General features: G+C 34.7%; 2 protein-coding genes across 2 annotated transcripts in view; one reads left to right on the plus strand and one right to left on the minus strand.

Moving 5' to 3' along the window:
* The window catches only part of hspa8b (heat shock protein family A (Hsp70) member 8b), a 5,459-nt gene extending 1,146 nt beyond the window's left edge, over nucleotides 1–4,313 (plus strand). Inside the window, exons 2-9 of the mRNA XM_051129232.1 lie at nucleotides 5–214; nucleotides 384–589; nucleotides 807–959; nucleotides 2,359–2,914; nucleotides 2,993–3,195; nucleotides 3,266–3,464; nucleotides 3,549–3,781; nucleotides 3,857–4,313. Of these exons, the coding sequence (XP_050985189.1) occupies nucleotides 10–214; nucleotides 384–589; nucleotides 807–959; nucleotides 2,359–2,914; nucleotides 2,993–3,195; nucleotides 3,266–3,464; nucleotides 3,549–3,781; nucleotides 3,857–4,042 (1,941 nt within the window). The 5' untranslated portion in view covers nucleotides 5–9 and the 3' untranslated portion in view covers nucleotides 4,043–4,313. The remainder of the gene's footprint in view (nucleotides 1–4; nucleotides 215–383; nucleotides 590–806; nucleotides 960–2,358; nucleotides 2,915–2,992; nucleotides 3,196–3,265; nucleotides 3,465–3,548; nucleotides 3,782–3,856) is intronic.
* A 1,868-nt stretch (nucleotides 4,314–6,181) lies between these two features.
* On the minus strand, nucleotides 6,182–10,676 carry lim2.3 (lens intrinsic membrane protein 2.3). Its single transcript, XM_051129855.1, has 5 exons — nucleotides 10,483–10,676; nucleotides 8,443–8,635; nucleotides 8,206–8,355; nucleotides 7,984–8,118; nucleotides 6,182–6,360 (listed from the first exon to the last, which is right to left on the minus strand). Exons 2-5 carry the CDS (start codon nucleotides 8,615–8,617, stop codon nucleotides 6,302–6,304), a joined length of 519 nt encoding a protein of 172 aa, XP_050985812.1. The 5' UTR covers nucleotides 8,618–8,635; nucleotides 10,483–10,676; the 3' UTR covers nucleotides 6,182–6,301.
* Between the last annotated feature and the right edge of the window lie 1,399 nt (nucleotides 10,677–12,075).

Raw genomic sequence — 12,075 nt, forward strand, 5'->3', positions numbered from 1 at the left:
GCAGAAACCATGTCGAAGGGACCAGCAGTTGGCATCGATCTGGGGACCACCTACTCCTGCGTGGGGGTTTTTCAGCATGGCAAAGTTGAAATCATTGCCAATGACCAGGGTAACAGGACCACACCAAGTTATGTAGCATTCACAGACACAGAGAGGCTGATTGGAGATGCTGCCAAAAATCAAGTAGCAATGAACCCCACCAATACAGTCTTTGGTAAGTGGCTTTATGCATGATATAATTTTGAAATTCTGTAAAATAGTATGAAATTGTGGCTTTTACAAACATATTTATTAGCTTATTTATTGGAAAAATAATTACTGGCTTATTAGCAAGAATTTAAGTTGCACATGTTCTGAATTTGTTGCCGTTTTCGTTTCCCTAGATGCAAAAAGGCTGATTGGACGGAGGTTTGATGACGCTGTTGTGCAGTCAGACATGAAGCATTGGCCGTTCACTGTTATAAATGACAGCTCACGCCCCAAAGTTCAAGTTGAATACAAAGGGGAGACCAAGACCTTTTACCCAGAGGAGATTTCTTCTATGGTGCTTACAAAGATGAAGGAAATTGCTGAGGCATACCTTGGAAAAGTAGGTTCTCCCTTGTTGTTGTGGGTGTAAAGATGTTGACATGTCTATCCTGTCAACATTGACATACAGCAGTTTATTGGAGCGTGAAGGAGGCCTTTTTGAATAACACATCTTAAACATCTTTGTGGGGGGGAAAAGTGTCTTCTGATTCAGAGTGAAGGAATCAAACAGAGTCACAATGTTACACTTAATGAAAGACATGATTCTGTGTTCACAGACCATCACGAATGCTGTTATTACAGTACCTGCTTACTTCAATGACTCTCAGCGCCAGGCCACAAAGGATGCTGGGACTATCTCTGGCCTCAATGTTCTACGAATTATCAACGAGCCAACTGCTGCTGCCATTGCCTATGGCTTGGACAAGAAAGTAAGTAGGCAATATGGCCAACAAAGTGATCAGTCAAATTTGATTACTTTTGAATTTAAAGGTGAGTTGTAAGATTTTTGCTCCAAAGTGAAAGTTGTAATAACCAGATGGTTAATTGTGGTTACTCTTTATAGTAAGAACAAGACAAACACCACGTTTTTGAATTCTTTACACTTTTCCAGTTATTTTTCCTTAATGAAGTAAATATCTCAATAGAAAAAAATAATTTCTTAGTTCTGGATGTTCTAATGAGTAGTGTTGTTTCAAATCATTGAACATTTGTGTTGCCTAATAGTAATAATAATAATAATAATAAATTTTTTTTTTGTCTTTTAGAAATACAAATTTGATAGTAGCTTGAGTTAAAATGCAGATGTAAATTTGTATTCATTTTCAAAATTAGTAATATCTGTAAAATCAATAAAATTGCAATTGGTGCATCTCTAGTTTTATTTTCATTTTCTAGACTCTCTTTAATGGTTCCATTAAAATATATTAATCAAAAAGCATGTTTAATTAATTGAAATCATGAAACTTACACAACTGAACAGCATTTTATTAAACGTTTAACAAAAATGACATTTTTAGGGCCCCATGAATTTTTTTTTTTCCTCAAATTCAGTTTTATTTTTTTACCAAATTTTGTGTTTTCCATTAATTTTCTGGATTTCATTTTCATTTAATTGTATTAATTTAATGATTATTTGTTTTAAATAAATGTTATATTTTAAATAATTTTATATGTATTTAAAATATGAAACATTTTTAGTATTTTATTTATTTATTTATTTTTTTCTGAAATACTGTGTTGTCTATTTACATTTTTCTGGTAAATAATTTTTCAGGTAAATATTCCTAAAAAAGTACTATCAATGTATTGGGTAATACATTTCTGTCACAGTTTCTTCAAGTTAAACCCAACTTTTGACAGGTTGCTCTGAAGAATCTAAGCTTCTGTTTGTATATTATATGATGATAGTTTTTCTTAAAAGAAAAGGTAAAATGCTCATGAAATGACTTGTAGAGCAGTTCTAGAGATCATATTCATGTATTCATGTACTCATACACTGAGGCGGCAGAGATCGAAAACACTGAGAGAAAACACATGCACTTCATTATGTGTGCAGTAAACGAAACCGTGCGTCTACACCATTCATTCACAAGGAGACACGCAGAATGTGCAGAATTCATATTTAAATAGCATTTTTGCAGCTTAATATTGACCTACTTTTAATTTATTCATCCACAATTTGGCACATTTTATGACATTCCATGTTATACAGTAAATTCTGTCCATGTTTTTCCGCATTTGTAAGAGTAGAAAGAGCATTACTTTTACTATACGAAAATATTAAAGCTGTAAATGTTAAGTACAACTGATTTATTTGTCTGGTACCAGGTCGGTTCTGAGAGAAACGTCCTGATCTTTGATCTTGGTGGTGGCACTTTTGATGTGTCCATCCTTACTATCGAGGATGGCATCTTTGAGGTCAAGTCTACAGCCGGAGACACTCACCTTGGCGGAGAAGACTTCGACAATCGTATGGTCAACCACTTCATCTCCGAATTCAAGCGCAAGTACAAAAAGGACATCAGCGACAACAAGAGGGCCGTCCGTCGGCTGCGCACAGCGTGCGAGAGGGCGAAACGCACTTTGTCTTCCAGCACTCAGGCTAGCATCGAAATCGACTCTCTTTATGAGGGAATCGACTTCTACACTTCAATCACCAGGGCTCGTTTTGAAGAGCTCAACGCCGATCTCTTCCGTGGCACACTGGATCCTGTCGAGAAATCCCTTCGTGATGCCAAACTGGACAAGTCTCAGGTTCACGACATTGTCCTTGTTGGAGGGTCCACCCGTATCCCAAAGATCCAAAAGCTGCTGCAGGACTTCTTCAATGGAAAGGAATTGAATAAGAGCATCAATCCGGATGAGGCTGTCGCATACGGAGCAGGTAATCAAAACGGACATAGTTTTGAATGGGCTATTCTTCTAAGAATGTCCTGTTAGAGACATATTTCCTGTTTTACAGCTGTCCAGGCAGCTATTTTGTCTGGAGACAAGTCTGAGAATGTCCAAGACCTGTTGCTCCTGGATGTTACTCCTCTGTCCTTGGGAATTGAGACTGCTGGTGGCGTCATGACCATCCTGATCAAACGTAATACTACCATCCCAACCAAACAAACACAGACATTTACCACCTACTCTGACAACCAGCCTGGTGTCCTCATTCAGGTGAGCAGGTGATCTGTGTGCTGTTTTTTTTTTGTCCATAGCAAAGTTTCACATTTATTGATTCTTCTAGGTGTATGAGGGTGAAAGAGCAATGACTAAGGATAATAACTTGCTGGGAAAGTTCGAGCTGACGGGCATCCCTCCTGCTCCTCGTGGCGTCCCCCAAATTGAAGTAACCTTTGACATTGATGCCAACGGCATCATGAATGTCTCTGCTGTAGACAAGAGCACCGGCAAGGAGAACAAAATCACCATTACCAATGACAAAGGTAACTCTAGCTTAACTCTTGAACTCCTGAGTGTCTTTTACTATTAGAAACCTAAATCCTAATCAATGGTCCCAACCTTTCCAGGACGTCTAAGCAAGGAGGACATTGAGCGCATGGTCCAAGAGGCTGAGAAGTACAAGGCCGAGGACGATGTCCAAAGAGAAAAGGTTTCTGCCAAGAACGGCCTTGAGTCCTACGCCTTCAACATGAAGTCCACAGTTGAAGATGAGAAACTCAAGGGCAAGATTAGTGACGAGGACAAGCAGAAGATCCTTGACAAGTGCAATGAGGTCATAAGCTGGCTGGATAAAAATCAGGTATGCTTCTCAACTTTTGTGTCCAAGTGATCTTCATGCATCTATAGTACTCACTTCCTTGTCATTTGTGTACAGACAGCGGAGAAGGACGAGTTTGAGCATCAGCAGAAGGAACTAGAGAAGGTGTGCAACCCGATCATCACCAAGCTGTACCAGAGCGCAGGTGGGATGCCAGAAGGAATGCCTGGAGGCTTCCCAGGAGCTGGAGGTGCCCCTGGTGGAGGTGGATCCTCTGGACCAACCATTGAAGAAGTTGATTGAATGATTCTGAGAAAGTTTCTCACTGTTTGGAGCACCTTACAGTGTTGTTTTCGAGCACCTTAATAAGTATAAGTGTGTTTTCTCTTTTGCACGTTTCTCAAGGATTATTCTTTGGACCAGTTGTGAGTTGACGTGCAACTCACGTGAGCAGTGAGTTTGCAGCTGTTTTGAGCAGTATGTTTTTGTTCTTGTATTAAACGTATGCTGCGCACGCATCACATTCTGGAATGTTGAACACTGACAATAAAGTATATGCTGTTCACAAAGTGAATTCGGTGTGGTTTTGGTTCTTCCTTAAAAAAAAGGTCTGAAATAAAGTCAACCATGTACAGTTGTTGCATGATATGTAAATTGATTAAATACTCTCTACCATTCGAAAGTTTGGGGTCAGTATGATTTTGATTTAAAAGAAATTAAAGGATTAGTTTACTTCCAGAACAGATAATTTACTCACCCACATGTCATCCTGTTCATGTCTTTCTTTCTTCAGTTGTAAAGAAATTATGTTTTTTGAGAAAAACATTTCAGGGGTAAACTCCATATAGTTTGAACTTCCACAATGCAGTTTAAATGCAGCTTCAAAGGGCTCTAAACGACCCCAGCCGAGGAAGAAGAGTCTTATGTAGCGAAATGATTGGCTATTTTGTAGAAAAAATTCCACAATACACTTTTTTAACCACAAATGCTCATATCGTCCAGCTCTGTGATGCAGTTAGGGTATGTCAAAAAACTCCCAACTCATTTTCTCCTTTAACTTCAAAGTCGTCCTACATCGCTGTTTTACCTTTTTTTGTAAAGGATGTTTGACATTCTTTGCATGTTCACTTTGTAAACACTGGGTCGGTACTTCTGCAGCAATGTAGGACAATTTTGAGAAAATGAGATGGGAGTTTTTCGACCTACCCAAACTGTATTGCAGTGCACAGAGTGTGCATCGCAGAGCTAGACGAAATAAGCATTTGAGGTTAAAAAGTATATAATTGTAATTTTTTTTTTAGAATATAACCAATTGTTTTGCTAGATAAGACCCTTCTTCCTTGGCTGGGATTAGAGTCCTTTGAAGCTGCATTTAAACTACAAGTCCACTATATGGAGAAAATTCCTGAAATGTTTTCCTCAAAAAACAATTTCTTTATGACTTTAGAAAGAAAGAAAAACAAAGAATGAACATTTTGGATGACAAGGGGGTGAGTAAATTATCTGTAAATTTTTGTTTTTGTGATCTAATCCTTTAATACTTTCATTCAGCAAGATGTATTAAATTTCCTTTTTCCAACAATTCTGAAATATAGATTCCCCTATATATTACTATAACATTGAAAATACTGAAGAAATGAATGAAGAAATGTTTATTGCATATTGGAATGATTTCTTAAAGATCACATGAAGATATGATTGCTGAAAATTCAGCTTTGACATAAAAAAAATTACATTTAAAATGTATAAAAATGTTTTAAATTGTAATAGTACTTAACAATATGACTGTTTTATAGGTATATAAAAGACTAGTCTCTGTTTTATTGGTATATAAGAGACTAATTTCAAATACTCATACTGACCCAAGACTTGAGAGGTTGTGTGTAGTTTGGAAATTCTTTCTTAAATTGAATGCAGATTAAATTCTTAACTTAATTATTAATTCTTAACTTAAATGATGTAAATTTCACCATAAAAGCAAGCTTTTCTTAAAGTTGTTAGTTAGAAAAGGACAATATTTGGACAAGAACTATTTGAAAACCTGAAATCTGAGGGTACCAACAAAATCAAAACATTGAGAAAATCGCCTTTAAAGTTGTCCAAATGAAGTTCTTAGCAATGCATATTACTAATCAAAAATTAAGTTTTGATATATTTACGGTAGGAAATTTACAAAATGTCTTCATGGAACATGATCTTCACTTGATACCCTAATGATTTTTGGCATAAAAGAAAAAAATCATTTTGATCTATACAGTGTATTGTTGGCTATTGCTACAAATATACCTGTGCTACTTAAGACTGATTTTGTGGTCCAGGGTCATGCATATTGTCCTATATTTTGGTACCAACCTGATCTGCTCATCATGTGTATATTTGTTTGTATAGGAAATACACATAAACGATAAATTAGTGTACTGAATTAGTACTGTTTTAGTCATTTATTAGTTTGTGTTATGTGACTTTAAAATAAACAATAAATAAAATTAAGGGGATCAGGGATGACATTATGGTTCACATTCAGACTGAATGTATCAAATAGCAGATCTAAGATGGAAAGCATCAGCGTGACATGGGGCCTCTTGGTTCATGCATCCGGTAAGCACACATATAGAAGATCCCTGCAAGAGATACATGAGGAATATTAACAACTACTACATTAGTAACAACTTCACTCATCTTCACTCATTACTCAAAGACACTGATCATGTTGTCATGATGTAAGGGTGCTTTCACAGCTCTAGGTCGATTGCTTTGTTCCGAAACAGGGGATTAAAATTATTACAGTGTTCCTTTTTATTCTTGGTGCGGTTCATTTCACACGGCAAAGTTTCTAAATGGACCAAATGTTAGGGCTGGGAGTTGATTCCAAAATGAATCAATTCTGAGGCGTTGGGAATCAAGAGTCGATTCCAAAGTTTAGAATCGATCCCATCAAGGGGAATCGACTCTCCATTTATAGCCGTTTTCAGTTCAATAAAACGTATCTATGGGCGCCTCTCAAACAAAAGGCCGCATATATCGGCTGTTGTCCTCAAACGTCACTGAACATCGATTCACGAAAATAAACTGAATGAAAATAGTTGGTACTGAGCACATCTCTGAGTTTGAGGATACAGCCTTGCTAACTAGTGATTAGAAGTCTGATTCGTTTTCACGAAAAGGTTCATTCGTATAGATCGTTTTAATGAACCATTTCAAAAACGATTCAAAAGTTACTTTACGGTGAAACGGCCTTAACTGTCCACAGTTTTGAGTGCTGCACGATAGAATAGAAAACAAGGGTCTTGATTCTATTTCCATCTTAAATAAAATGCTATTTTTAACCTTTCTATCAGCTAATGATAATTCTTTTTTTTTTAGTTATATTTATGGGCTTTTCACACCTTTATTATGAGAGAACAGTGGAGAGCTGACAGGAAGCTACCGGGACGAGAGAGGGGAACAGGATCGGCAAAGGACCTTGAGGTGGGATTCGAACTCGGGTTGCCGTGAGCGCAGTTGCGCTATATGTCAATGCACTAACCACAAGGCAATGGGGGCTGACAGCCAATGATAATTCTGAAAGAAAACCTAAGAAATTAGGTTCCTCCACTCTTTAAAAAAACAAGAATCGAAAAGAATCGAAAACAACAGTGAGGAATCGATTCTTGGAATTGAATCTCATCGTTTCCAGAACCAGGAATCAGAATCGGATTCGATTCCAAAATTTTCGGAATCGAACAGTCCTACCAAATGTTTTAATAAGCGCGAGTAAACTGTCCTCTCATTGGTCAAAGTTACGTGGTTTATTTTTTTGTTCCAGGATGGAACAACAACAGCTTTGTGGGCTTATTGTTGCATTTTTGTAGCTGTCGTTATATAATTTTGAGCAGAAGTCCAGTATTCGTCGGGAAAACATTTTTATAATACACCTACTACAAAGATCGATCTGGGATAGTTCACCCAAAAATGAAAAATACCTCATGATTTACTCACCCTCAAGCCATCCTAGGTGTATAGGACTTTCTTCTTTCAGATGAATACGATTGGAGTTATATTAAAAAAAAAAAAACCCTGGCTCTTTCAAGCTTTATAATGGCAGTGAATGGGTGTTGAGATTTTGACGCCCATAAAAGTGCATCCATCCATCATAAAAATGGAGCCAGGACATTTTTTTTAAATTAAGTCCAATTGTATTCGTCTGAAAGAATAAGGTCATATACACCTATGATGGTTCACGTTACCATAAACATGAAGCATACCTGAAAAGAAAGTGAGCACCACAGAAACCCAACCCATTATGTACGACCACGAGAACCGCCAGTTCCCATATCGTTTTCCATAGTAGTTGACTGTCATCCCAGTGTAGACAGCCATAGCCAGCAGCACAAAGAAGCCTGGAAGATACAACCAGAACTTCATGCATATAGGAATGATTACACTTAGTAATGTTATTTTTAGTATTGTATGTATAGATATCTTACATGAAATGAAATACAGAATTCCTGCGGCGAAGGTTCTGTCAAAACTGCTAAAGGAGGAGTAATTGATGAAAGCCATGACACCGATGATGATGCCGAAGAAACAAGCTATGATGGCCAGGATCATGAAGGCCCGGGTGGCATCCCAGTATGCTGTTTTAAATAAAACCAGAGACTAATTGTGATATTTTTGGTACAATATTCTGATATATAGTTTGTGTCCATGATGTGATGTCTCACCGATGCTGTCTGTGTGTGTCATGCATTTTCCAGGTACACAGTAGCGCCACAGGCCCTGATGCATGTAACTGCCTGACTGGCGGTACTGCATCCAGTAATCGGTGGCAGTGGAGATCACCAGGAGTATATTTCCCACTCCTGCACAAAACAATCCGCCTCCCATAAAGCTGTACATCTCGCACCTACAGACACACTGACAAAACAGGAGGTAATACTAAAATTAATTCATCAAGATATTTCAACCATATTTAGGCATAGTTTTTAAACATACTTTAATTTTAGATTTAAAACAAATTGTATTAAGTATGAATTTATTAACTGTTATTTTTGTATTATCTATATACTATTATTTGTCATGTTTATTATGTTATTACTAGCATTTATTATGTTTTGAATGCTTTTAAATTTATATTTTCAGTATTATTTTAATTTTAGTTTTAGTAATTCTGTTATTGTTTGTCATTTTTATTAATTTAAAATTATTTTTTAAGATTTCTATTTAGCTTTTTATTTCAGTTTCAGTCAATTTCTAGTCTCTCGTTTATAATTTATTTAAAGTACAGTATTTATTATATTTTGAATGATCTTTTAATTTTATGTTTTCAGTTTTTAATTTTAGCAATTCTTTTCATGCTTTGCCATTTTTATCATTTTAAAATATATTATTAAATATGTCTATTTAGCTTTTTTATTTCAGTTGTAGTCATTTTAGTTATTTCAGTTTCAGTCAATTTTTAATCAATCATTTCTAATTTATTTCAATACAGTATTTATTATGCTTTGAATGATCTTTTAATTTTATTATTTAATTTTATGTTTTCAGTTTTATTTTAGTTTTAGGAATTCTGTTAGTGCTTTTGTCATTTTTATTAACTTAAAATATATATTTTTTAAACAGTTCTATTTAGCTTTTTATTTCAGTTTTAGTCATTTTAGTTATTACAGTTTCAGTCAATTTCAAATCTATCATTTAAATTTTATTTTATTTTTAGTACAGTATTTATTATGCGTGGAATGATCTTTAAATTTTATATTTTTGGTTTTATTTTAATTTTAGTTTTAGTAATTTTGTTCATGCTTTTATCTTTTTTATTGATTTAAAATATTTTTTAAAAAATATTTCTATTTAGCTTTTTATTCCAGTTTTAGTCATTTTAGTTATGTCAGTTTCTTACATATCATTTATAATTTATCTTATTTCAGTACAGTATTTATGTTGTTTTGAATGATCTTTTAATTTTATATTTCAGTTTTTAATTTTAGCAATTCTGTTAGTGCTATTGTCATTTTTATTAAATGAATATATATATATATATATATATAAAATTCTATATCTTTTAAATTCTATATCTTTTAATTTCAGCTTTATTCATTTTAGTTATTTCAGTTTCAGTCAATTTCTTATGTATAATTTACAATTTATATTGATTTAGGTTTATTTCAAATAATGGAAACAATTTCTAGTTTTTTTCTATAGTCAATACTAAAATGAATTAATCAAGATGATTAAAATACACATTTTTAAAATACTTCTATTAATTTCAGTTTTAGTCATTTTAGTTATTTCAGCTTCAGTCAATTTCTAATCTATCATTTATAATTTATATTATTTCAGCTTTATTTTAATTACTAGATATAATTTTACATTTTTTAATGAACAACAGCGTTTAATAATTTTACCATCAAAAGGGCAGAGCTTAAGATAAATTACAATTAAACTCAAAATTAAATCTTTACAATTGTTTAAATCAATTCTGAATAAACTAAATTCAGCATTCATTTGGTTTAATTTATGTCTTACCAGCTAAATAATTTCTAATGAATAATGGCAAAAATTATACTTAAAATAAAATCATTTATTCTTACATAGGTAAACACTTATTTACACACAAATGTTTCAACCCTTTTCAAACATTTCAACCCCATCACATCAGCTGCCTCTAGGCGAACCTGACTGATGGCCTAAAATCACCTTTTGTAAAGTGTGAAGGGATTTAAAATCAACAACAAATCAATAAAAAATATGAAAAAATAACCTACCTGTTTTTTCCCCACAAAAAATGATCAGACTGAATAGTGTGAAGCTCAATAATGCCAAGGCAGGCAGATTTCCATGAGCTATTGGCAGTTATTTTTTGTGAGGGCACACAGGACCTGGCTGGAGAGCCGAGATGAACAATAGAGCTATCAGACGAGCAGCCAATCAGAGAGGCCACATGAGTGCTTAAGAGAATCTGCTGAAAATACAAAACTATTTAGCAGTAGTTTCACTAATACTGATGACAAAGTACTTTCAATTGACAATAAAGAAACATCACAGAAAAGTTGACAGCAAAATGACAAGCAGTTTTTCGGGAAATTGCAAAAAACATTTCTAATTCTTGTTTTCCGTTATAATAATTGTAGAGGGTTTTTTTTCTGTTAATTCAAGGAGATATTATCACATATGTACTTTTTATTTATTTTACAGCAAGCATATATGAAATACACGATTTTAAAAATACAAAAGAACATAAAACATGTTCAAAAATGTACTTTTTTCCCAAAACCAAGCACTACACAGTTATTATTTATCCATTCACTCTACTAGATTTCTACTGCTGGGCCTTTAAGAGGTTCTTGGAGTATTTAACTGTCTCCCAAAAGGTTATGAATCCATTAAGTGAACATTGTGTCTCCCCTGAAAGCTCCATGTCTACTTAGACATTAGATGCCACCTAGAGCTTTCACATAAAAGCAGCAGACTGAAAATAGAAAGTAATGAACAGCTAAAAATAGAGCTCAGCTGCCCACAGGAACTAATAAAACATCAATCCTCTGCAGGACATTGAACATAATAGGAGCTGGAACTTCGTAAAAGTGCCATTTATGCTTGAATTATACGATATTTTCCAGAAGAGGAGGTGGAGGTTTGGCTATGTTTGTCTTTGGATTTCTAAAAGCTGTAGAGATTCATATGATAAAGTGGTGCTATTAAAGCCAAAACCAGCTTTTGAGGTTAAAAGGTTTTTAGCTGTCGATGATATGTACATTTTACAACCAGCAGAGGGAGACTTTGTGCCATAAATAGGATAAATAGGAAAAAGCAGCACTTTAAACTCTTTGTATGTGGCAGAGGGAATATAAAGATATCTGATCTATCTTGATATGGGGTCCCCACCTGTCCTTTCAACAACATGTCTGCTCTGGTAATTGATAGTAGTGCTTGTAGTGCTCTAAATACTCGACCACCATACTGACATACTTCTCATAGTGTCTCTGTAAGGGATACTTCTGTGTATTCTGTCATCAGGCAGTTCTCTCCTGCAATATTTACATATCAAACATGTTTTGGCTCAGTCAGGTATGTAAAAGTTATAGTGTAAGTTCCACTAAGGCCCACACTGTATTCATACTGCTTGCATATTAATTCAGACTACAACATTTCTAACACTAGTGAAGGCCTGAGACTTATAGGATGCTGCAGAGATTACATTTTCGTAGGTTAAAACCTGGAAAATAGTTAAGATAGTTCACCCAAAAATGAAAATTTTGTCATTAATTACTCACCCTCATGTCGTTCAAAACCTGTAAGACCTTCGTTCATCTTCAGAACACAAATTAAGATATTTTTTAAGAAATCCCAGAGCTTTC

The sequence above is a fragment of the Labeo rohita genome, chromosome 15 (assembly GCF_022985175.1).
Source record: "Labeo rohita strain BAU-BD-2019 chromosome 15, IGBB_LRoh.1.0, whole genome shotgun sequence".
NCBI lineage: Eukaryota > Metazoa > Chordata > Actinopteri > Cypriniformes > Cyprinidae > Labeo > Labeo rohita.